Source organism: Martes martes (assembly GCF_963455335.1).
Source record: "Martes martes genome assembly, chromosome: 12".
Lineage (NCBI taxonomy): Eukaryota > Metazoa > Chordata > Mammalia > Carnivora > Mustelidae > Martes > Martes martes.
In genome coordinates, this window is record NC_137900.1 from 95,583,358 (window position 1) to 95,608,075 (window position 24,718).

General features: G+C 64.9%; 1 protein-coding gene across 8 annotated transcripts; it reads left to right on the forward strand.

The window, feature by feature from the left end:
- Positions 1 to 628: 628 nt before the first annotated feature.
- GRIN1 (glutamate ionotropic receptor NMDA type subunit 1) lies at positions 629 to 23,939 on the forward strand (the record flags this gene model as incomplete). Of its 8 annotated transcripts, none has more annotated exons than XM_080819258.1 (21): positions 629 to 886; positions 3,352 to 3,486; positions 5,990 to 6,166; positions 8,906 to 8,968; positions 9,741 to 9,841; positions 14,118 to 14,239; positions 14,315 to 14,489; positions 15,599 to 15,743; positions 15,841 to 15,924; positions 17,587 to 17,728; positions 17,820 to 17,947; positions 18,187 to 18,351; positions 18,441 to 18,559; positions 18,676 to 18,788; positions 18,863 to 19,011; positions 19,113 to 19,270; positions 19,526 to 19,687; positions 19,863 to 19,972; positions 20,082 to 20,227; positions 21,471 to 21,581; positions 23,871 to 23,939. In XM_080819258.1, 21 exons carry the CDS (start codon positions 629 to 631, stop codon positions 23,937 to 23,939), a joined length of 2,832 nt encoding a protein of 943 aa, XP_080675384.1. The 8 variants fall into 8 exon arrangements, with proteins under 8 accessions (XP_080675384.1, XP_080675382.1, XP_080675388.1 ...); XM_080819256.1 differs by lacking the exon at positions 23,871 to 23,939 and adding an exon at positions 23,503 to 23,619; XM_080819262.1 differs by lacking the exon at positions 21,471 to 21,581.
- Between the last annotated feature and the right edge of the window lie 779 nt (positions 23,940 to 24,718).

The following is a 24,718-nucleotide window of genomic DNA, read 5'->3' on the forward strand; positions in this document are numbered from 1 at the left end:
GGTCATGTTAAAAGACATGCCAGGCAGCTGCAGTGACACGAACCCCACTAACCTCTGTAAACTCATCTCCCTGCGGCCCACGGTCCCAGCGACCCCTCCAAACACACCTGCGGGCACACGCACGCTCGCGCCCAGCCCCCCCCCCCCGCCCTCGCGTGCTCTGATAAATGCTCGCACCAACGCAGGCGCACACTCTGGCGCGGGAGGCGCCCCTCCGTATTGGGAAGCGGGGGCGGCGGGAGGAGCAGGAGACGCCGGCCCCGCTCGCAGCTCCGCAGCTGCCGCGGTCGCCGCAGCGTCGGGACCAGGAGCGGGACCAGCGAAGCCGCGGCCGCGTCGTCCTCTCCGCGCCGGGCGCCTGGAGCAGCGCCGGGACCCGCTTCAGCACCGCGGACAGCGCCAGCCGCTCCGCCCAGCGTGGGACCCACGCGCGCCCGCCCCGCGGCCGCCGGCTCGGGGACCCTCTTCCCTCCCGCAGAGCCCGGGGCACTCCGGCTCCGCGGGAAGACGTGGCGTCGTCCCCAGCCCGCGGGACCGGGCGCGCGCAGAACGGCCGGGACACCCCGCTGGGGATGCGCCGAGGGCCCTGTGCTCGCGCGGCCCAGAGCTAGGGCCCTCCCCGGAGCCCATGAGCACCATGCGTCTGCTGACACTCGCCCTGCTTTTCTCCTGCTCCTTTGCCCGCGCCGCCTGCGACCCCAAGATCGTCAACATTGGAGCCGTGCTGAGCACGCGGAAGCACGAGCAGATGTTCCGTGAGGCCGTGAACCAGGCCAACAAGCGGCATGGCTCCTGGAAGATCCAACTCAATGCCACCTCCGTCACCCACAAGCCCAACGCCATCCAGATGGCCCTGTCGGTGTGCGAGGACCTCATCTCCAGCCAGGTGCCCACCACCCCCCACCAGGGCTCCCCCCCACCCCGCTGCGCAGCTCTTACCCCTCCCCCCACACCTTCCCACCTTCCTCCCTCCTCCCCACTCCACCCCTCCTACTGTCCCAGCTTCATCCCACCCTTTCCCAGCCCTCTTGAGAGAGGACCCCTATGCCAGCTGGCTTCTGCTGGAAAGGGCTGGTCTCACTAGCAGCCAAACACCAGTCCCCCATCATGCTCCCCGCCCCCCCCCACTGGTCACCTGCTACGCTGGTCGGTCCTCACAAGGTTCCAGGGCTCCAGGACTCCCGGTCCTGACCCCTGTGTGCAGATGTGAGGCAAGAATTTCATGGTTTGTCTCATCACTGTGACGGGTGGGTGTCCTGGGCTTATGGGCAGAAGTGCTCTCCCAGCCACAAGCACGCACTCTGTGCACGTCTTTAAGCAGGATGGGGCCCGGGGCCATCTTTGTCTCCGCTTCTAGACCTCCTTCCCTTCCTCTCCCCCTTCCCCCACCCATGGATTTGACTGAGATGGGAAATGGCCCAGGTGTTGAAGCAGGGTGCTCTGGAGGGTGGGAGGGGGGACTGTGCTTGTGGGAAGCGTCAGGGCACAGCGTGGGAGCCGCCGACAGCCAGCGCTGCGGGGGAGGACGTGACTCCTGGGCTTTTTGCCTGTCGGAGCTGCCCGCCCCTGTGCCGCGCTGCCTGCCGCATCCCAGTGAGGCCACGGGATCACTGCAATGCAGCCTTTATGTAAGCGCCGGGCTGACGCTGGGCCGAATGGATGCTCACCTGACAGACACCCCACATCTGTGGGCATCGGCGGGCGGGCACACTCACATGTGCACGCATTCACGCCTGTGCTCGTGCACACAGATGCCTAGACTTGCACTAGCACACACTCACGTACATCGGCATCACAGTTGACTGCACACGCTCACTCACGCCCACCCGCCCAACACACAGGCACACCCACGGACACCCACGCTCCGGGGCCACACAGCGCTCAGCACACCCAGGTGCACATGCTCACACACGGGCGCCATCATGCACACGCACGCACACACACACAGACATGTTGGGTGTACGTTCATACACACATGTAGTCCAGCACACACCTGTGAACACCCGCCTGGTCAGACACTCGTGCAGACACAGACCGGGCACTTTGGGGTGCCTACTGGAGGTGCGGGCCCGGGGAGGAGGAGCCGGTCCAGACGGCTCCCGCTGCAGAGACTAGGGGCTGAGCTTTCTCGGGGATCTCCCCCTCCCCGCCTCGCAAGCCACCTCCCTGCTCCCAGCCCCGAGCAGTAGACAGAGGACTGGGGGAAGCCTTCGTGGCCAGCAGCTTAGGTCACGTGTCCCATCTGGGATGAGGGAGAGACGTGAAGAAGTGCAGTTAGAGAATCCAGGTAGAGCCCTTTCTGGGGACCCGTCCTCCCACTCCCAGTCACACTGTCTGTGAGCATTTGTTCCCTCAGAGAACAGAAGTGCCAGGAGCAAAGGTGAGGGCGGCCGCTGCCCCTCCGTGAGCACACCCGGAGGGCAAGGGCTCTGCTAGCGCAGGAAGAGGTAGGCCCTGGGGCTGCGAGTGGAAGGCGGAGTTGGGACAGACACGGGTCCTTCTAACGTGAGGATGGCAGGGAATTGCCAAGCCCTCGGCTCCACGCCACCCTCCTTCCCCCGTCTGGGAGGACTGAGCCACCGGCTTCAGACCTGCCCGCAGGAGCTGGCCATGGCCTGGGCAGGAAGGCAAGGCTGCACCCCCCACCCCGGCACCTCCTTTCCCTTCCTTGAGGATGTAGTCGGTGCTCAAAGTCAGGACTGGGTCTTGTTCAAACCAGGCTGAGCTCAGCCGGCCCCTGGAAGAACCTGCCGAAGGACTGAGGGCTCCGTGGCTCCTCGCCCGGCTTCTCCCAACAGAGCCCGGTCCGCAGTATTAGATGGAGACTTTCTGGGGCAGCTCTCCGTTGCGGGCGCCCTGGCCTCCGCACCCAGGAGGAGGGACGGTGGGTGGCGCGGGTGAGCTGGTCAGCATGCGGCAGGACCAACCGCTCTGGCCGCCCCACGGGGCGATGTGCGGCTCCGGGACATCCCAAGAAGAGCCTTTGTCCTTCCTCTCAAGGCCTGAATACACGCCCCAAGGCAGTCCCCCCAGTGAAAGGGGGTGACGGCAGGCCCCGCCAGGGAAAGAACGGGGAGGTCCATCATCCCCTTGTGTGTCCTGTCTGCTCCCTGCAGTCTTGCTCTGCCTCTGCCTCAGCCTTCAGTTGTCCTGAGGGTGGTTACAGGGTCTTGTCCCCTTGCCGGGGGCGCGTGCCCCCTGGGCAGCACGTGCGCACACACGAGGCCCCTGGACTTCCCCAGCCCGGCCTGCTGAGTTCAGCCTCCGCTGCTCCTGGGCGGCCAGCTCCAGGGCGGTGCCCATCCCACCTTCGGCCCCACCTTGAGCTGACCCTGTCCCCTGTGTCCACAGGTCTACGCCATCCTAGTTAGCCACCCACCTACCCCCAACGACCACTTCACTCCCACCCCCGTCTCCTACACAGCCGGCTTCTACCGCATCCCCGTCCTGGGGCTGACCACCCGTATGTCCATCTACTCAGACAAGGTAAGCCTGACCACTCAATGGGGACCCAGCTGGCTCTGTTCCTGTGTTCAGACCCAGTGGCTGAGTGCTGCCGCCCAGGGCCGCTGGCAGCTGCCCTGGGGAGAGGGGGAGGGCGGAGGCACGGACGTGCTCAGACCACGGGCTCTGGGCTCGAGGAGCAGCAGGATGAGACGAGAGCTCATGCATTCACGCATGTTCACACACTCACACGCGTACACAGAGCCGAAGACACACACACGCACATGCACACTGATGTGCGTTCTCCTAGCAGGCAAACTCGGACTCCCACAGATGCACGGCTTCAAACACACCTGTACCTCCACACTAAGCCCGCGTGCACACAAACACATTCCCGGGAACGCTCGGGTGCTCTTACACACGCCCACACACATGCACAGTCACACACACTCACAGCATGCACTCTGACATACCTTCACATCAGGTTCCGGCGCACACACACATTCCCATGAACACTCAGGTGCTCTTACACATGCTCACACATGTACACACACCCTACAGTCACAGTGACACTAATGTGTTCACCCTCCCATACTCATGTTCCATCACACACACACACACACACACACACACACACACACACTCATAAGCACAGTCTGCACTTATCCTCATGCCCACACACGGACACACACTCACTTTGGCAGCTGACAGGCACCAATAAGGAGCCCTCGGAAGCAGCAGAGGTCCCCGCAGGCTGGGAGAAGGGACAGACGGGTGGATTTGGAGAGCTGGAGGGGGTGCTGCCAGGGGAGGAAAAGCCCGGAAGGGGCGCACAGCCGTGAGGTTGTGGGTCCCGGTCCTTCCCGCCGCAGGGCACAGGTGGCAAAGACGCCCACATGGGTGCAGGGTGACAGAGGATGCCGCTCGTGGCAGGAGAGGCTAGTCTGGGGTCTGCAGGTCCCGGGGCGGCCAGCATCACCACTCAGCAGCATGTAGGACACTTGTGGCCCCCAGGGGGGGTTGGGGGTCTGGCTGGAGCCATCCAGCCCTGGAGCAGCAGCTGGAAGTCAAGAGGTCACCGAGTTGGTATCCCATAGAGGCAGGGAGCTCGTTCTAGGTCACATAGCTCTCCCACAGCGTCTGCCCGTGATCTGGGCACAAGAGCTGGGGAAGCCAAGAGCCGCCGAGAGGCTGGGAGGGCCCCGCAGCCTTCCCCACGTCCTCCTCCAGACCTTGGGCTCCCTGCAGACAGATCAGGAAGGATCAGATGAGGCGCCATGTGCTGGGGGCTTCCCGGTCTCCCGTCCTCTCCAAGTTCATCTCGCCAGGAGCTCACAGTTCGAGATAAAGCTTCCTAAGGCACCGAGGTCATCCCAGCCGGGGCCAGGGAGGTCGGGGAGGTCAGGGATGGGTCTGTCCAGAGGCAAGGGAAAGTGAGGCCAGAGCCAAAGTTTCTCCAGGAGGCCCCCAGGGGAGGAGGCCGGTTGGACGCTGGAGCTGCAGCTCCTTCCTGAGGCTCCGGAGGCCCCGGCATGTAGGTGAGGCATCCACATTGGTCCGGTGCACTCAGCCGTCGGCTGCGGACAAGTGGGGGATCCTGTCCCGTGCCCTCCAACCTCCTTAGCTCTCGGGCACCAGACCCCTCATATGCAAGAGGAAGGAACTGTGCTCTGCCCAGGAAAGCGGCTGGGAGGAGGCGCCCTGTGCCAGGGCAGAACTGTAGCCCAGATTCAGATCGCGGCCCAAGTCCCCGGTCCAGCGTGAGGTCAAACCTAATGACCTAACCTCACAAGTCCGCCCTGGCCCCACTCATGGTCCCAATCCACTGCCAGTCTGTGCCCAGCACACAGACCGCGAAGGCCTGGGTCAGAGCCAGCCCAAGACCCGGACTACAACCCCCTTGCTGCCGCACTGACAAGTGGGTGAGGGCTGGAGGCGAAGGGGTCCGCTTGCGTTCAGGTTCCAAGGCACTGCCCCGGGCCACAGAGAGGGAGCAGGTGGGGAAACCACGTGGTCATCTCAGAAGACCACGAGACCAGCGTGGGACTAGCGTCTCCTGGGTAGACGTGGAGGAGCTAGGCCGAGGAGGGTAGAGCCCGCTGCGCGCTCCCGTCCCGCCGCGCCCTGTGCTGGCCCTTGCGGGGACCTACGGAGCAGGGCAGGGTCCGCAGGCAACCACCTCTGCACTTGCAGACAAGAAGTAGTTGGCCCCAGATCAAGACTTCTGGCAAACACTGCGGTTCTGTGGATTTGGGAAGGAGCCCCGTGAAGCCCCAGTGGGGATCTCCGAGAGGCTGCTGCAGGGGGAGGCCGCCAGGGAGCAGGGGAGCTCATCCCAGGGACGGTGCCGGGGTCCCCATGTCTGTCCCGGAGCCGCTGGGCAGACGTGGAGCGGCCCTGACTCTGGCAGGTGTCCCCGGTGCTGTGAGGGCAGAGCAGAGGCGGCAGGGGCCCCGCGGTGTGGGGTCTGCTCGGTGGGGAGAGCGCCCCCGCGCCCCCCCCGCGCGCCCCGCGCGGCCCCTCAGCCCCGCCCCTGTCCCCGCAGAGCATCCACCTGAGCTTCCTCCGAACCGTGCCGCCCTACTCCCACCAGTCCAGCGTGTGGTTCGAGATGATGCGCGTGTACAGCTGGAACCACGTCATCCTCCTGGTCAGCGACGACCACGAGGGCAGGGCCGCGCAGAAGCGCCTGGAGACGCTGCTGGAGGAGCGCGAGTCCAAGGTGAGCCCGGGCGGCGGGCGGGCGGCAGGAGCAGGAGCCGCCGGCCTGTGTCTGTGGCCCGTGTGTGACACCCTCTCTTTCCATCGTGCATGGTCAGCACCACCACGTCTGGCGAGCGCCCGCCCCGGCCTGTTCTCGGCTCATTTCACTCGCTTTGCCATTAGTCCGAATCTCCTTCGTGTCAGTCCCTGCGGGGCGAGGGCAGGACCACCTGGAGCTCCGCAAACACCCCACCCCGCCCGCCGCCGCACCCCTCCGCACGGGGCTGCGGGGCCGCCCCCCACCCGGCCCCGGCCCCGGCCCCGGCCCCGCACCCCGCCCCGGCCCCGACCCCGCACCCAGCCCGCGGCCCCCTCCGCCCCAAGCCCGCGTCCCCCCCACTCCCGCCCCGCTCAGTCCTCCGGCGCCGCCCCGCGTAGCCCCGCCCCCTCCCCGCCCCTCTCCCCCCTCCCCGCCAGCCCCATTGGCCTTAGGGCCGCCGCAATCGTGCGTCGTGCCCCTCCCCCAAAGGAGCCGGTACTCTCCCTCCCTGCATTCCACGACGTCCCCTCCCCCGCCACCCTCCCTCCTTCAGCCGCCCATTGTCCTCACCAGAGCTCATCCACGGACATCTGCCGCCCCCTTCCCTCGGCCTGGGCTCTGCCCCCTTCAGGCCTCCCACTCCCCCCACTGAGCCCCGAGGCTGTCGCCCCCCACTCCCCTCGTGAGGCTGGGCTCCCTCCCGGCTCTAGATACACTCAGCAACAGCCCCAGCCCGGCCCCCACTCCGGGGGAGCGGGGGAGCGCAGAGAGAGCAGAGGGGCAATTTATGGGGGGTCCAGGTGACCCCCGGCCCCTTCCTTGCCCGCCCCCATGGCCAGCTTGAGGAGGCCCAGGGTCCCGCCTTCACGTAGGCCGGAGCCCTGAGCGCTCAACCCCAGGGCCATGGCCCTCAGTTAGGACTGGGGAGAGCGGGGGGAGGCCTAGGCTGCGGCGGGCGGGGAGGCCAGATCGAGGGGCTGGCGGGGAGCATGTTCTGTCCGTGAAGTCAGAGCTGGCTTCAACCAACTTAGTGCCAACCCCAGGCCCCCATAGGCCCCTGAAGGGAGTAGAGGGCACCGGCTGGGGTGGGTGAAGCCAGAGGGCAGACTCAGAGGGTCCTGGGGGCGCCCCGTGGGGGGAGATTGGCTGAGTCTAAGAGGGAGGGCTGACTGCCAGTGCCAAGGGCCCCCACGCCTCCCGAGACAGCATCTCCCAGTGCCCGGCAGGCTGAGCCCCTCCTGGTGGGCCCACTGGTGGTGCACACACTCACTCACACGCTTACCAGCCATGTCCGCGCACACCCACCCATGTGCACTCGTGCTCACAGGGATGTGCCATTCCCAAGACGATCCCCTCACACTTCACACCCTCCCCAGCCAGAGACCGCACCTGGACATGCACACAGGCCCGGAGCCCACGGACACACTCACCCCACCAACTCACACACGGGCCCACACACACCCCGGCTCACACATGCACACACACGCCCACACATGTGCCTGCACACACGCCTACACACATTCTTACACATGCACGCGCACATGCTGACACACGTGCCAGCATACACGTGTCCCTGCACAAACACACGCCCACACAGGCCTGCACACGTGCCCACACACACACAGGCCTACACACGTGCTCACACACCCGTGTCCCCATGCACGCACACCCACACACGTGCCCACACATGCGTGCACCATGCTGACACACATGCCTGCATACACATGTCCCTGTACACACGTGCACACGCCCCCCACAGGCCTACACGCATGCTCACACACCTGTGTTCCCGTGCACAGACACACCTACACATGTGCCCACACATGCCCACACATGCCTACACACGTGCCCACACACAGACACCAACACACGTGCCCACACACATGCTTGCACACGTGCCCGCAATGCACACATGTGCCTACACACGTGCTCTCACACACATGTCTCCACACACATGCATACACACACCCACACACGTGCCTGCACACACGCCCGCACACATGCCTATGCACGTACCCCACACACGCTGACACACGTGCCTGCACACACATGCATGCATGTGCCCACACATGCATGCGCACACGAGTGTGCAGATGGCACTGGCCCTCATTTCCCCACCAAAAACCTGGTGTAGACTAACTTTCACACAGATGCCCACAGATGCATACCACGCTGTGCGCACAGGTGCACACACACACACACAACCCTGTCACACTCGCTCTCCCGTGCACACGTGGGCCGACAGGTGTACACATGCCCGTCAGTGAGAACAGGCACCCGGGCCTCTAGGGGAGACAAAGGGGAGGGACCAAGGGGACAGGGCGTGAGGGAGGCACTGCTCATCCCCATGCAGGACTGCCTGGGGCGGGCTGGGCACTGCCGGGACCACACGGCAGGTGCATGGCAGGGGCTGGGGGGGGCGGCAGGTGGGGCCCCAGAGGGACACGTTGGTATTGGGACAGACAGGGTGCCCTTCCTCCCAAGTGTGACCTTTTCTGAGAGCACAGCTCCACAGCCGGGAGCCCCAGCGGCCCGGCCCCCACCCCCAGCGCCCCGGCCCCCAGCCCCGCCCGGGGCCGCGGTGTTTGCGAGCTCCAGGTACGTGCCCGTCTGCACACGCGCCGAGGAGGTGGTGTGGTTGCTTTAGCGCCGTCATTTTCAACCGTTTATAATCTTCTTCTGTGTCTGCATATTTTCTCTGTGCACATTATTCATCAGAGTAAAAAAAGGAACTATGAAAACCTCGACCAACTGTCCTATGACAACAAGCGCGGACCCAAGGTATATATGCATGGACGTGCACGCCACCCACCGACTAGGGAGCCCTGGCCTCCGGCGCCTCGGCCACGGGGCCGCTGTCGGCCCGGCTGTGCCGCGCCGCGGGCCTGAGCCTTGAGGAGAGTGAGGTCGTGAGGCAGGCAGCCGCAGGCAGGACAGGGCAGGAGCAGGCCGCCTGGGTGCCCGCGGCCCGCCCACCGCGGCCTCAGCCCGGGCCTGCCCCGAGAAGCAGGCACGGCCGGCCGCAGGAGGAGCTGCTCTCCGGGAAGTGCATGCGAATCTCCGGGACCCCCAGGGCTTCCTCGAGGAACCCAGGAGGGCGCCCGCCCGCCCAGCCGCCCGCCTGCCCCTGTCGGTCCAGCTGCTCCCGCAGGGGCCTGCAGGGTCGGCCCGAGAGGACCTCCCGTGGTTTTGGAAAAGTCGGCCCTATCTCCGCTCCCGGTTGCATTCCAAAACTCTTTTCTGTTTCCTGTCCGCTGCACGCATCCTCTGAGTCTCGGCCCACCTCCGCTTGCATGCTCAGTGCAACAGTGAGGACAGGAGAGAGCTGGAGTGAGTGCAGGAGAGCGAGCAGGCTGAAGAAGGACGGCACGCGAGGCCAGGCCAGGCCAGGCAGGAGCCGGGCAGGCAGGTGCACAGTGCAGGTGACAGGTGCGGGCCGCGGTGGCCCTAGCTAAGCTGTCTCTGGGCTCCTAGCAGCTACAGCCCGCCTCTCGCCCCTGAGGCCCTATGCCCCTGCCCCAGCCACCTGCTGACACTCCCGCTCATACCGCAGGCGGAGAAGGTGCTGCAGTTCGACCCGGGGACCAAGAACGTGACGGCCCTGCTGATGGAGGCACGGGAGCTGGAGGCCCGGGTCATCATCCTCTCCGCCAGGTGAGGCTGGACTGGGCCCCGCCCCCTACTTCACCCAGGCCTGGCCCTGGCCAGGGGCACTGTGGGGCTGATGCTGAGTTTCAGCTTCCCAAGTGCCACGGCCGAGGAGAGCCCCCCGCGCCCCTCCTCCCATGTACACCTGGAGACCCGGCCGATGCAACGCCCTCTACTTGTCCATCCTTCCGGTCGCCTGTTGCTGCTTGCTCTGAGATGGGAGATGGACGAGTCCCTGCTCTCGGAGCACAAACATGGTCCAAGGGGAGAGAGATGACCCAGGACTCTGGGAGCTGGGCTCAGAGGCAAACGCCGGGGAAGGGACATGTGGGTGTGCAGGTGAACCCAGGGGAGAAGGCCACAGCAGGGAGAGAGCCAGAGTCCTAGGACGGAAGGACTGGAGCGGCTGGAGTGGGCAGTAGGAAAAGGGAACTGGTTAGGGACCTGTGGAAACCAGGCTGCAGCCAGCCAGGACCTGACCCCCAGGCTGACCTTGGAAATGAGACCCCAGCAAAAGGTTTTCTACCTGTAAATGGCTAAGTTCCCCCTGGGAAGGGGACATCCAGGCCCCTGGTCTAGAAAAAGGAAGAGCCAGGAGGGTCTCCAGGGACACACCACAGTCTGCCCTTTCCCAGAAGTGCCACTAGACTCCAACAGAGTGGAGAAAGAAATGGGGTCACCTGGCCCAGAGGAGTGTTCCCCAAATGCCGCTGCCTGCCAGGCCACAAGGAGGAAGCAGTCCTCTGAGTCGCAGCAGGTGTCCGTTCGGACATTCAGTCAACAAACCCCTGACACAGAGCCTGGTGCCCCGCCTCCTGGTGCTGGGGTGGGGGGCGGGCAACGAAGGCTCTGTGGGCTAGACGGCAGGGAGCTCCGTGCTTACCGCAGCTGGGAGCTCGTCCCATCTGCCCCTGGCTGACCCGGGCTCACGCCAACCACCCAACCCTGGGCACTGGGGGGAGGACTCCGGGAGAAAGTGTAGGGACAGGCCCAGGCAAGGCACCATCCCTCCTAGGGCAAGCCCTGCCCAGAAGGAGCCTACAGGGAGAGCCCCAGCAGACCCTCCCATTTGATTTCCCAATTGGCTTCTACCCCCTCATTCATCATGGGGCTTGAGAGAGGTTCAGGGGATTTGGCGGGATCAAAGGCTGGGTGGGTGAGTGGACCAGCACACAGACAGATGGGCAAACGGACAGTCAGCTAACAACCAGCAGGCCTCTACAACCAGGACAGAGTGACCCGAGGAACTCATGCCAAAACATAGATGTTCAGCTGTTGGGCGCTTGTACGAAGGGTGAGGTCACGTTGAGCTAGACCCACTCAGCCCTCCCCTTATCAGCGGAGTGGCCACCAGGACATGGCCGGAAAGCCATGGGCAACAGCGATCTGCAGACTCCCCGCCGCACCCAGGTCCCAGCAGAGGGCTGGCCACTGTCTCGGCTGTTTCCCTTGCCCCGTCACGTCCCATGCCACACTGCCAAGCCCCCGAGTGTGGGCTGAGAGGGGCCTGCCATGCGTCCCCAGCCCCCAGGCTCAAGGACAGCTTTGGCAGGGGTGGATCCAGCGAAAAGCTCAGTCTGGGGCAGGCTATGTGGTCCTGTCTGACAGCTGCACACACACTCTGCACACATGGAAACACATACACGGACTCTGCGTGTGCACCACATACACGAATGCACATGAGCACACACGCATCACATGCACACGGCACATGCTCATCACACGCATCACATGCACACAACACATGCACATGCATAACATGCACATGACACACACACCATCACGTACACACATGCATTGCACGCACGCGCACATACACATCACATGCACATGGCACACACGCATCGCATGCACACATGCACACGACACACACACATGCATCACATGCACACGGCACACACATGCGTCACACAGCAACACACACATCACATGCACATACATGCACACACGAACACAACACACATACACACAAACATGACTCACATGCACACATGCATCACACGCACATGGTACACAGACATCACATGCACACAACACACGTGCACACACGCCCAAATAAACCTGCACGCACGTGCCCAGAGGCACACAGCATACTCACACCACTCACACACACACACTGCTTGTGTGCACACCCACACACGTGCAAACACCACATACACACCATGCACAATACATGCCAAGCGTCCACACACGTACACATTGTACCGTACATATATGCACATGAGACATTCACACACACACACACACACTATCCGTGCACATAGAGGCACAACACGGCATACACCACAAACACAGACCAGTGCACGCTTCTATACACGTGCGCGCGGCACACACATATGTACATGCACGGTGCACATTTGTAGTCACGCATACATACACCCACCACATGCACGCCACACATTGCATGCACACACCTGCCCCACACGTGTACCAAAGCTGTCGACAAGGCCGAGCACACACATCAGCCACACAGCCGCCAAGCCCCTCTCGGTCCGCATGAGGCCCCTCCCTGGATGTTAAGACTGGAAGGGACCCCTCCCCTCACAGCTGGGCTCCTGGGAACAGAGGCGACAGAGGGCCCTGGGCTGCCCAGTGCGCCCGGGTCCCCGGGAGCCAGGGAGGCAAGCGGGCAGCATGCACAGGTCTCCTTGGCCCTGGTACTCCCCCTGACACATTGGCTCCGCCTTCACGAAGGCCATTGAGAGCACATTCTGGAGAGACCTCACAAGCCAGTCCTAACTTTTGAGCAATTTTCTGCGGAGGGCAGAGAGTTCAGCTCTCAACGTTCGTGCTTACCTTCCGGAGATTGTCTTTTCCGGGACTGATTCCTTCCCTCAGACAGTTTGATGGAATGATCAGGGTTTTGCCTACAACTTTTTACCGGTGATCACGATTCACACAGACGCAAGCCCAGGCATGCGCTCAGTCCGCTCAGCCAGATGTCGCAGACATGAAGGTGTCGCGCAGACGGGCTTCTCTGCCAGCTTTAGTGGGCTGCCTGTGCCCCTGCAGACGCAGCGCTGGCTTCGCTGGGCCGTCCAGGCTGGAGGCTGTCCTTGGTCACGGGGGTGGTGCTGCCCGGGGCACCTCTCTGTGTGTGGCTTACATCTGACAGGAGCACATCATGTAGAGTGAGCATGGAAGGTCTGCACTTCCTCGCTGGCTAACCCTCGAGAAAATTGGAAGCAGACCCCTTAGGGAGTCTAGAAACGCCTCAGTTTCCAGAGTCAGTCATTGTGAAAATAACCCACCACTCAGACGGTCTGCCCAACCCCTCTGGACCCTGAAGTAGCAAATGTCAGCTGTGTTCCAGGCCCATCTGGGGCCGGGTCCAGGCTGGCAGAGAAGGGAAGGTGTGAGCAGGGGCAGGGCCCCCAGGGGCCCCCGTAGCTCCACCAGACCCAGGATGCTTGTCCGGACGTCCCGACGAGGAGAGCCTTCGAGGACCAGGTGCACAGGGAATCACCTATAAGGACGCCCCGAGAGCTCAGGATGACATTTGCCCCCAAGGCCAGGCCCTGCCCTGCCTCCTGCCGGCACCTGGCTCTGGGTGGCCGGGCAGCCTCCTGAGTGGGGGCAGCGGCTCTTGCTGCCCTGCGGGGGGCAGCTCCCGGGCATGGGGTCCCACCCACATCTGACCAACCTGGAGCATGCCTGGCCCCTTGTCCTGCATGTGCGGGTGGGGGGAACCGGAGGGTGCAGCTTGTCCAGGAGGGCGGAGTGTGGACTCTGGGCTGGCTGTCCACACACGGACCCACAGGGAGAGCACTGATCCCGCTGCATAGGGACGTCACGATAATTAAATACGAGAGTCTATAAAGTGCTCAGAGCAGGGCCCGGCACCTGGTGACCTGGTGGGCAAGCGAGCAATCCGCAATGACCGTGACCCTGCTCCCCAAGGCAGGAGGCCAGCAAGAGAGGCTGGAAACTCTGGGGGTCTGGGCCCCACACCCCCTCCCACCCTCCACCCCCTCCCCTCCCTGCTGTTGTGGGCGGGGTGCGGGGTGGGGGGGGGTGTCTCCTGGCCCAGGTGTGGGCTGGCAATGCAGGCTGGTACCGGTCCCTCTGCACCATCACTGGACACAGGGAGGGCGGGAGGTGGCCGTGGTGCTGGGCCTGTCACCTCTGCAGTGTCCCCAGGCCTATTTCCAGGCAAGGGCATAGCTGGGGGAGGGGCTGGGGGGCGCCCAGACTCCAGAAGAGAACGTGAGAACTGAGAGCAGCCCCAGGCCCGGTGGGGAAAGGCTAGAGTCCTGGCCCGTCACCCCCCTCTGCCCCACAGCGAGGACGATGCTGCCACCGTGTACCGCGCAGCCGCGATGCTGAACATGACGGGCTCCGGGTACGTGTGGCTGGTGGGGGAGCGCGAGATCTCAGGGAACGCTCTGCGCTACGCCCCGGACGGTGAGTGCGGGGCCTCTCGGGGTCCGGGTGGGCAGGGCGTCCCCACGGACTCTAAGCCCACCACACTGGCCCCAGGCATCATCGGACTGCAGCTCATCAATGGCAAGAACGAGTCCGCGCACATTAGCGACGCCGTGGGCGTGGTGGCCCAGGCAGTGCACGAGCTGCTGGAGAAGGAGAACATCACCGACCCGCCCCGCGGCTGCGTGGGCAACACCAACATCTGGAAGACGGGGCCGCTCTTCAAGAGGTGGGCGGGGCCTCCTCTGGGGTGGGCGGGGCCGCTCTTCGAGGGGTGGGCGGGGCCTCCTCTGGGGTGGGCGGGGCCGCTCTTCGAGGGGTGGGCGGGGCCTCGTCTGGGGTGGGCGGGGCCTCGTCTGGGGTGGGCGGGGCCGCTCTTCTGGGGTGGGCGGGCCCTCCCCGGAGACGGGAGTAGCTCTCTTGGGCAGGTGGTCCCGCCGCCGACACCCAACAGAGGCAGTCGTCTTCCTCACTTCCCTCCTCTTCCCCCAACTCTCTTCCACCCCCGCCTCCACTGTGCTAATCGCCGCCTCATTTCCGACCTGACATGAACGCCTCGGAGGTCAGTGCGGTCGCGGCTGCCTCCACTGCTCCTGACCCCACCTTTTAACGACGCAGCCAAGCCTGCGCTGCGACCCACCCCTGCTGACAACCTTGGGAGGAAGGTCCTGCTCCAGATGGGGACAGGGGTCCCCAAGGCCTGCCAGCAGATCAGACAAAGGAGGCCCCCAGGATGGAACCCAAGGCTGTAGAGAGCCGGGGTTGGCCAGATGCGCAAGTGGATGGCCACAGGGGGCAGCGTCCTGGACACTATGCCGCTCTGCCCATCACCAGACATCCCCCCCCCCCCCCCCGCTGCCGGCTGCAAACACTGAGGCGCAGCGCGTGTAGAACACAGTTCTGCGGCCCACAACAGGAGCACACACGCAGCCGCAGGTCTCTGCAGCATGTGATGTGTGCACAGACTCAGAGGCGTGTGGCACACACACAAAAACAGGACCTCAGCCCTACCTCCCCCGCTTGCTGGTGAACAGGCTACTGGCTCCTACGGGGCTTACTCCTCCTCATTTGAGAAGCAAGGACGGCTGCTGGGAGGGAACGTCCCAACCTGCAGAAAGCCCTCCACTAGGGTCTGGTGCTTAGGAGTCTCCGGGCGACCATAGCTGTGTTATCCGTCGGTGCTAGCCGCCGGGCATGCCGTCCACCAGATGCCCAGCGTGAGGGTCTGACGCCTGCTGGTCTTTCCTTCTTGGGAATGAGGCAGAAGAAGGGGCTCGGGCTCGGAAGGCCAGGGAGAGGAGCTTTGCTGATAAGTCCGCCCACACCGCCCCCCTGCAGGGTGCTGATGTCTTCCAAGTATGCCGACGGCGTGACCGGCCGAGTGGAGTTCAACGAGGACGGGGACCGGAAGTTCGCTAACTACAGCATCATGAACCTGCAGAACCGCAAGCTGGTGCAAGTGGGCGTCTACAATGGCACGCATGTAGGTGGGGGTCATGAGGGGGTGGGGGCTGGGGCCTTAGGGTCCTGGGGCCAAGACCCCTGCGTGGCCACCCTCCATCTCATACTCCCACCCCCAGGTCATCCCCAACGACAGGAAGATCATCTGGCCAGGTGGAGAGACAGAGAAGCCCCGAGGGTACCAGATGTCCACCAGGCTGAAGGTGGGGAGCCTGCCGCTCTGTGCCAGTGTCCACAGCCCGAATCTCCAGTCAGCTCCTCGGGCCCAGAGGAGGAGACAGTGAGGCCAGCGACAGTGACTGAAGGAAGTGGGGAATGGCAGGCACCTGGCTGCTGTAGCCCACGCCCCGCACCACAGAGCAACAGGGAGAGCAGGTGCAGGGAGGAGAGGGAGGAGAGGGCCCCATGGGTTCTCCACTTAAGCCGGGGAGGCCTGGGGGACAGGGCTTTCCTGGGGAGGCACTGGTGGAGACAGAGGCCACCCGGTGGCTCTTCAGTGGACTCTGGCTCCGGCACTCTCCGTCCTGAGTCCTGGGTCTTTAGATGCTACTTCCGCACCCCTCATCACTCCTCTGGGTGGCCCTCACCACCTCCGTCCCCAGGCTTCACAGCCTCCTGTTGTGACCCAGTCGAACTGTCCTTTTGGCCCTGTCCCCCACCGCCTGGCCCTTCCCCATAGCAGGCTGTTCCCTCCTTGGCTCTCTCCCTGGGCCTCTGGGAGCCCCTCCTTGGCTGACCTTTCCCCTCAAGATTTCCCTTCCTAGCTCCTGTGGCCTCATCCCTCCTCCACGGTCGTCCCCCTTTATGGCAGGCAGAGTTGTCTTCTCCAAAGCAGTTGGATACTTCGTATTGAGAAGTGTGAGAGTAGGAGCCCAATGATGGCTGGATGGGCCCGTTCAGCCTGCCAGATGCAGATGGCTTTATACACACCGATTTTTTAAAACCACAAACATGTATTGCTTTTATGATAGAAAAACTTTTTAAAGAAAAACATGATGGAAGTTTAAAAGCAACAAGTTCCTCCCAGTGCTCCCAATCCCCGGAAGGGGAACGTCAAATGCTGCCCTTGCAGCAGAGACGGTGAACAGCCCATCCCTGCAGACCCACCCTCCCCCACGTGCCATGAGACCGTCCCCCTCAAACTGACCCCTGCCTACTCTATGTGCCCAATTCCAACATCACCTCCTCTGGGGCCCTCGTCAGCCCCCCGTGTCCTCACCTCCAGGGTCTGGGCCCATGAAAGACAGGAAGAGAGAACCCCAGCATGAGCCTCAAGGGTGCCCTGGGTTGAGACAAGCTACAGGAGAGAGCACAGTGACCGCAGAGGAAAGCAGCAAAGCTAGGTGGTCAGATGCCCTCTGCTGTGGAGGCTGAGGGCCAGGAGAGGCCAGGTGATCCGACAAGGGTGATCCTTGTAGGGCCCGGGGTCCTGTGTAGATTCGGAGTGGATGTCATACGTGGCCCTGTCCTCATGGTGGGAAGTGGCGGGAGGATGGGTGCCCTGGGTTGGGACAGGGAGTTTTTCATCCCTGAGAAATCAGAGAAGGTGCTGGGCAGGCTGGGCATTCCAGCAGAGTCTGATGGAGGGATTGATGCCTAAGCCAATACCCCAAAGACAAGTGGCCAAGAGGGGGGGACAGTGTTTCAGGAGGCCATGTGCCTTCTGAACACTGAGTAGCCTGGGGAACCTCCCAGGGACAGCAGGCAGGTGTTGCTGATGGTGACCAGGGAAGACAAGGAGCTGGGCAGAGGGGCAGCGGCTGGAGGTGGGGGGATGTCAGGGATTTGGAGGGCATCCAGGGCAGTCTGGGAGCTTAGGGTGAGTGGTCCAGGCTGGGTCTTCTCCCCTCCCCACCGCCCCCCAGATTGTGACGATCCACCAGGAGCCTTTCGTGTACGTCAAGCCCACGCTGAGCGATGGCACATGCAAGGAGGAGTTCACCGTCAATGGGGACCCGGTCAAGAAAGTGATCTGCACCGGGCCCAACGACACGTCGCCGGGCAGCCGTGAGCGCGGGGCTCGGGCGCGGGGGTGGGGCGGGGGGGGGCGGAGGAGCCGGGAGCCCAGCGATGATGGCCTCTGTTGGGCCCCCCCTAGCTCGCCACACTGTGCCTCAGTGCTGCTACGGCTTCTGCATCGACCTGCTCATCAAGCTGGCGCGGACCATGAACTTCACCTACGAGGTGCACCTGGTGGCTGACGGCAAGTTCGGCACGCAAGAGCGGGTACGCGTGGATTGCTGGGTGCCACGAGGGACGGGTCCGAGGGGACGCAGTCTGGCTAGGGACAGGGCCTGGGGTGGGCGGGGATGGGCGGGGCCCGGGGACGGGGTGGGGATGGGCGGGGCCCGCGAACTGGGGTGGGGTCTGGAGTGGGCGGACCCAAGAGCCGAGCTGGGGCAGGTGCGGGGGGCTGGAGCGGGGCTGACGGCGGCCGCGCGCCCGCCGGCCGTCTCGCCCCGCAGGTGAACAACAGCAATAAGAAGGAGTGGAACGGGATGATGGGCGAGCTGCTCAGCGGGCAGGCGGACATGATCGTGGCGCCGCTGACCATCAACAACGAGCGCGCACAGTACATCGAGTTCTCCAAGCCCTTCAAGTACCAGGGCCTGACCATCCTGGTGAAGAAGGTGGGCAGGACCCGGCGGGGCTGGGCGGCGCGGGGCCAGAGGCGGTCCTAGGTGAGCTCGGAGGGCGCTGACGGCCTGTCCACCTGCAGGAGATCCCCCGCAGCACGCTGGACTCGTTCATGCAGCCCTTCCAGAGCACGCTGTGGCTGCTGGTGGGGTTGTCGGTGCACGTGGTGGCCGTGATGCTGTACCTGCTGGACCGCTTCAGGTGAGCGCGGCCCGGGGGCCGGACACCTCCAGCCGCGGGGGTGGGCGGAGCGGAGCGAGGGGGCGGGGCAGGGCTGTCCCTGCCGCCCTCTCCCGCCCGCCCTCTGTGCCCCGCAGCCCCTTCGGCCGGTTCAAGGTGAATAGTGAAGAGGAGGAGGAAGACGCGCTGACCCTGTCTTCCGCCATGTGGTTCTCCTGGGGCGTTCTGCTCAACTCGGGTATTGGGGAAGGTGAGGCCACGCACTGGCCGGCTCGGGCTCTGCCCCTTCCCGCCGGCCAGGAGCTGACTGTCCTTTGCCCGCAGGCGCCCCCCGAAGCTTCTCAGCGCGCATCCTGGGCATGGTGTGGGCCGGCTTCGCCATGATCATCGTGGCCTCCTACACCGCCAACCTGGCGGCCTTCCTGGTGCTGGACCGGCCGGAGGAGCGCATCACGGGCATCAACGACCCACGGGTGAGGCCTGGCCCGCAGGGGGTGGGAAGCGTGAGGTCAGCGGAGCTCTGCCTTGGGTGGGCCCCAGGAGCAGCCCTGAAGCCTGCCTTCTCCTCCTGCAGCTGAGGAACCCCTCCGACAAGTTCATCTACGCGACGGTGAAGCAGAGCTCGGTGGACATCTACTTCCGGCGGCAGGTGGAGCTGAGCACCATGTACCGACACATGGAGAAACACAACTACGAGAGTGCTGCAGAGGCCATCCAGGCCGTGCGGGACAAGTGAGGAGGGATGGGCAGGACGCTGGGGGGACAGACGGGTGGAACAAGGGAGGGGGACGGACAGGACAAGTGAGGGGGGAGGGGCAGGCGAGGGGCATCCACCCCTACGGGAAGTGGAGTGTCCAGGCTGGATGGGGAGCACGGGGTGGAGATAGAGGTGAGGTTTCCAGGGGGGCAGGATGAAGGCAGGCAAGGTGCAGAGGCGAGGGCAGCCCGATCGTGCGGGGCCCCTGTGACCCCCAGCCCCGCCCACAGCAAGCTTCATGCCTTCATCTGGGACTCGGCGGTGCTGGAGTTCGAGGCCTCACAGAAGTGCGACCTAGTGACCACTGGCGAGCTGTTCTTCCGCTCGGGCTTTGGCATCGGCATGCGCAAGGACAGCCCCTGGAAGCAGAACGTCTCTCTGTCCATCCTCAAGTGAGGGCCTTGCCCGCCGCCTACCGCCCTTCCGCTGTCCCCAAGAGGCTCCCCCCAGAGTCTAACCCCTCCCCAGAGCCAGACCCTACCACCGGGGCACACGGACACTGCCTCCCGCACTGGGGTCCGGGCCCCGGCCCCGGTGCGCGGCCCACTCCAGGACGCTCCCTCCCAGGTCCCACGAGAACGGCTTCATGGAGGATCTGGACAAGACGTGGGTGCGGTACCAGGAGTGTGACTCCCGCAGCAATGCCCCTGCCACCCTCACCTTTGAGAACATGGCAGGTGGGTTTCTCCCCATTTCCCTCAGCGCCCCTGCTGACACTGGCAGGGCTCTCCAAGGGGCCCAGAGACCGGCCAGCCAACAGCTGAGGTGCTGGGTCCTGGCCCACAGGGGTCTTCATGCTGGTGGCCGGGGGCATCGTGGCTGGAATCTTCCTGATCTTCATCGAGATCGCCTACAAGCGGCACAAGGACGCCCGCCGGAAGCAGATGCAGCTGGCCTTTGCGGCCGTGAACGTGTGGAGGAAGAATCTGCAGGTAGGACAGGCCACCCTCCGAGGCCTGGTGCCCATGGCCCGGCCCGGCCCCGGCCCTCCTCCATTCCCACAGGCCGGAGCGCTGGCTCAGGCTCCCCGGAGCCCGTGCGGGCAGGACCGGAGCCACAGCCCGGGGCAGCGTTGCTGGGGGGCCACCCGCAGATGGCGGCCCCCTGCAAAGCCCGGCGCCGAGCCTCCGCCTGGCCCCTCTGTCTCCAGAGTCGCCCGCCGGCACCCATTCTAGGAAGGCAAACTGAGGCAGGGTAAGACAGGGACCCACCTGGGTGTAGCACGTGAGTCCAAGACATATTCTGCCCTCGCCGCCCCACGCCTCTCCTCGGCACCCGCCAGGGACCTCCTTCCCTGCTGCCCTGCTGTGTTCTGTGCTCCGTGACTCCAGCCTGAATCAGGCCAGCTGGCCCTGCCCGGCACCCCAGGCCGTGTCTGTGGGAACTTGCTGCCAGCAGGAAACAGGCTGCCCGTGGGGCAGCCACAGCCCCTCCGGGTAGGGCAGGCACTGGGGCCCGTGCGGGCCTGCGGGCTCAAGCCCCACAGCCCAGTTCTGGTTTCCCTCATCTCTTCTCTTTCTCTGGGCGCCTCCCCAGAGCCTGTGTCCGGGGACGAAGCTGACGTTCAGAGAGGGAGGGCCGCGGGGGCATGGGCTGCTGGAGCCCTAAACCTCTCATCTGCCTACTCTTGCTCTTGGGACCTGGTCACTGCTCTCACCGGCTGGCACAGGGCCATCCTGGCCATCGGACCCCAGGCCCGGGTCTGGAAGCCGCCTCCGTCTGTCTCTCCAGTTCATCTTGCCGCCTGCCTTGGCCCCAGCCCCTTCCCGAATCTTGATGTCCCCCTCAGGGGACAGAACGGCTGGCAGGGCCCAAGGGGCAACTCCTCCAGTGCTCGGGGGACCCTCCCCCTTGGGACGCCTGTAATCCAGGGTCGCCCAGGAGCCAGGGAGCCCGGCCAACCTCCCAGGAAGAGAGCCGGACGGGACTCCCCACCCCCACTCCCCGGCCCCGGAAGCCCAGCCCCAGCACAAGCGAGGTCAGGCCCGAGAGCCGGCAGGAGCACAGGCTGCCTGCACGTGTTCGGCCGCTGGTCCGTCTGTCCAGCACAGGGAGGCAGGCAGGAGCGAGGGCCTGAGTGGCCGGCCAGGCTGGGCAGCAGCCCCCGAGGAGCAGGCGAGGGCAGGTGTGGCCGCCAGCCTTAGCTGTCTAATCACTTATACATATTCATTTTAGGATAGAAAGAGTGGTAGAGCAGAGCCCGACCCTAAAAAGAAAGCCACATTTAGGGCTATCACCTCCACCCTGGCTTCCAGCTTCAAGAGACGTAGGTCCTCCAAAGACACGGTAAGGGAAAGAACGCCCAGTCCCACGTCTCCGACTCTGATCTCGCCCCGCCCCCGTGTCTGTGTCCCGTGCATCAGGCGTGCCCGCTCCCCGTCCCTCACCATCCCATCCACCCCCGCCTCTGACCGCTGTGGCCCTTCTGCCTTCATCTCTATTTGCCCAGCACATGAGGTCTTCACTCTCTCTCTAGACCTTTCCGGGTCCTTTCTCCCACTGGCCCTCACTGGGTCCTCTTTCCCCGTGTGTCTCTGCGTTGGTCTGCCCCCATGCCATGACGCCATGCGCCATCTTGAAGCTGTGTCATGTCGTTGGTCAGCCAGTCGGCCTCTGAGCCCAGGGCCCCTGGGAGCCCAGAGCCAGTCGGTCCTGGACTCCTCACCTGTCGGGAGGCCACGCCACCTCTGTGACACCCGTCTCTCCAGCCTCGCCCAGGGGAGCCCACTGCCCTCTCTACCCCACTGTGACCTCCAGGGAGGGGTGGCTGTGCTGTCCCATCCGCCCATCTGTCTGGCCGCCAGCCCCGCCACCCAGACACCTGTCTCACGTGTCTCACCGGAGCCATGCCTGTTGCATCCCCTCCATGTGGTCTCTGTGTGGGCCGGGGCTGGGGGCCGGGCCGGCTCCCTCCGGGTGGACGGCTGGGGCCTGGAGCTGGGACAGGCCCCCAGCCGCAGGGGACCGTCAGGCGGGGACTGGGAGGCACCAGAGGGGGTGGAGCCCACCCCAGGCTGAGCCTCGGCCTGCAGAGCCGGAGTCACTGAGGCTCCCGGGCAGGAGGGCCCTCCCGGGAGATGAGCTCCTGACCCTCCAGCCCCTCCCCACAGGGCGTCAGAGGAGGCCTCCTCCCTTGGGCAGCTTGTGGCCGCACCAGCTGTGCACACTTGGAATAAAGCCCTTAAAGTGGACCCAGTCTTGCTAGGGGCACCCCGGTCCAAGGTGGGGAGGGGGCGGCCCAGACTTAGCACTGCCCTTGGCCTCCGTGCAGTCCGGGGCCCGGCTTGGCCTCCATCCTGCAGCGGCTTATGCTCCGAGGTGGAAATGGGATTTGCACCCACCCACCCAGCCACACACACACAGCACACTGGAAAGGGAGCAGATCCCCAGGACACAGACAGGGCTTGGCACAGAATGACCCCAGGCCAGGGCGAAGCTGCAGGGTGCCCCACGAGGGGCCCGTGAGGCCTGGCTGCTCTGCTTCCCAGGACGGGCTTGGCACTGGGAGGGCAGGTGAAGAGTGAGGGGCCGGGAGCTGGGAGCACAGCTGGGAGCTGTGAAGCCTGGGGCTTCACAGGCCCGAGAAAGTGGACAGAGCCTGAGCCGGGGCCCTGCCAAGGGGTTCAGGAAGAGACCCAAGACCAGAGAGGGGAGGTGGTGGGCAGGCCTGGGGAGAGGGTACCCTCATAGCACTTCCAGGGAGGAGCACAGAAGTCACACAGGCCATAGGCTGTTTTGTGAGGGCATCCTTGATTCTCCCCAATACCCCCACCCAAAGAAAACCCTCATCCCCTTAGCTGGTCCAGGTGCAACTCCGAGACCTTCGAGGTGCCTTTCCGGGGACACAATCCCAGCAGACTCTGCCCGAGCCTCTGCAGGCACCAGGGACCATCTCCCAGGCCGGCCCTGACACCACGGGGCATGTGGGGCTGGACCTGGCCTGTCGGGGTGACTGGGGGTGCTGCCAGCTGGAGGGGCTGGGCGGGGGAGGGCAACCCAGTTCCCATCCTGTTTCGGGCTGGGCACCTGCTTGGAGGGAGGCCTGGGTGGGGGGCTCTGCTGGGAGGGGTGGGGTCGGTCCGGCCGCTACGATCCTCTGGCCCTGTCCTGTGGCCGGTCTGGGCCAGGGCAGCACTGGGCGCTCAGGGCTGGGGCCCCTGGCGGCCAGCGGGGCCAGCGGGTATTGATTGTTGGTTCTTATTTATAGAGCACCGGGGGTGGACGCGGCGCTTTGCAAAACCAAAAAGACACAGTGCTGCCGCGACGCGCTATTGAGAGGGAGGAGGGCCAGCTGCAGATGTGTGCCCGTCATAGGGAGAGCTGAGACGCCCTGCCCGCCCTCCTCTGCCCCCCTCCCCCGCAGACAGACAGACAGATGGACGGGACAGCGGCCCGGCCCACGCAGAGTCCCGGAGCACGACGGGGTCAGGGGGAGGAGCGCCCCCCAGCCTCCCCCAGGCCGCGCCCGCCCGCCCGCCGGTCGGCCGGCTGGCCGGCCCACCCGTCCCGGCCCTGCGCGAGCCCCCGGGCGTGGGGGCTAACGGGCTGCCTTGTCTGTGTATTTCTATTTTGCAGCAGTACCATCCCACTGATATCACGGGCACGCTCAACCTCTCAGATCCCTCGGTCAGCACCGTGGTGTGAGGCCCCCGGAGGCGCCCACCTGCCCAGTTAGCCCGGCCAAGGACACTGATGGGTCCTGCTGCTCGGGAAGGCCTGAGGGAAGCCCGCCCGCCCAAGACTGCCCACCCTGGGCCTCCCGTCTGTCTGTCCGCCCTGCTGCCTGGCGGGCAGCCCCTGCTGGACCGAGGCTCGGACCAGAGCGGCTGAGGACAGGCCAGAGCTGAGCTGGCTGGGCAGGGCCACAGGGCACTCCGGCAGAGGCAGGGGCCCTGGGGTCTCTAAGCAGTGGGGGAGAGGGGCTACCCTGGCCCCGGAGGGGCTGGGAGCAGAGACTGAAGCCCAGACCTTCCCCAGCCACTACCAGAGCCACAGTGGGGGTGCAAGGCCCCACCTGGCTGGGTCACCCCATCCCCCAGCGCCTGCTCTGGGCGGCCTCGGCTCCGCCCCGCTCCTTTTCTTACCCTTCTCGCCTCCTCTCGTCCGGCCCCGAATCCATCCAGCTGGCCCTGCCCCTCCCCAAGGGCTGGCCCGGACCCTCAGCAGGCAGGTGCCTCCCAGCGCTGCGCTGGGGTTCTCCGCTGCCTCTGACCCTTTCTTCCGGTGTCCGCGAGGGCCGAGCCAGCTCTCCGCCTCCTCCAACCTGCAGCCCAGGATAGGCTTCCCCACGCGCGCTGGCTCGGACCGTCCTCAGCCCTGCCCTCCGACTTGTACAGGCCCAGCCCTTCCAGTGCCGAGCGCGTGCCTTCCCCGTGCGGCCCGTGCGCAGCCGCGCGCGGCCCCTCCGCCCAGGGGCCCGGCGC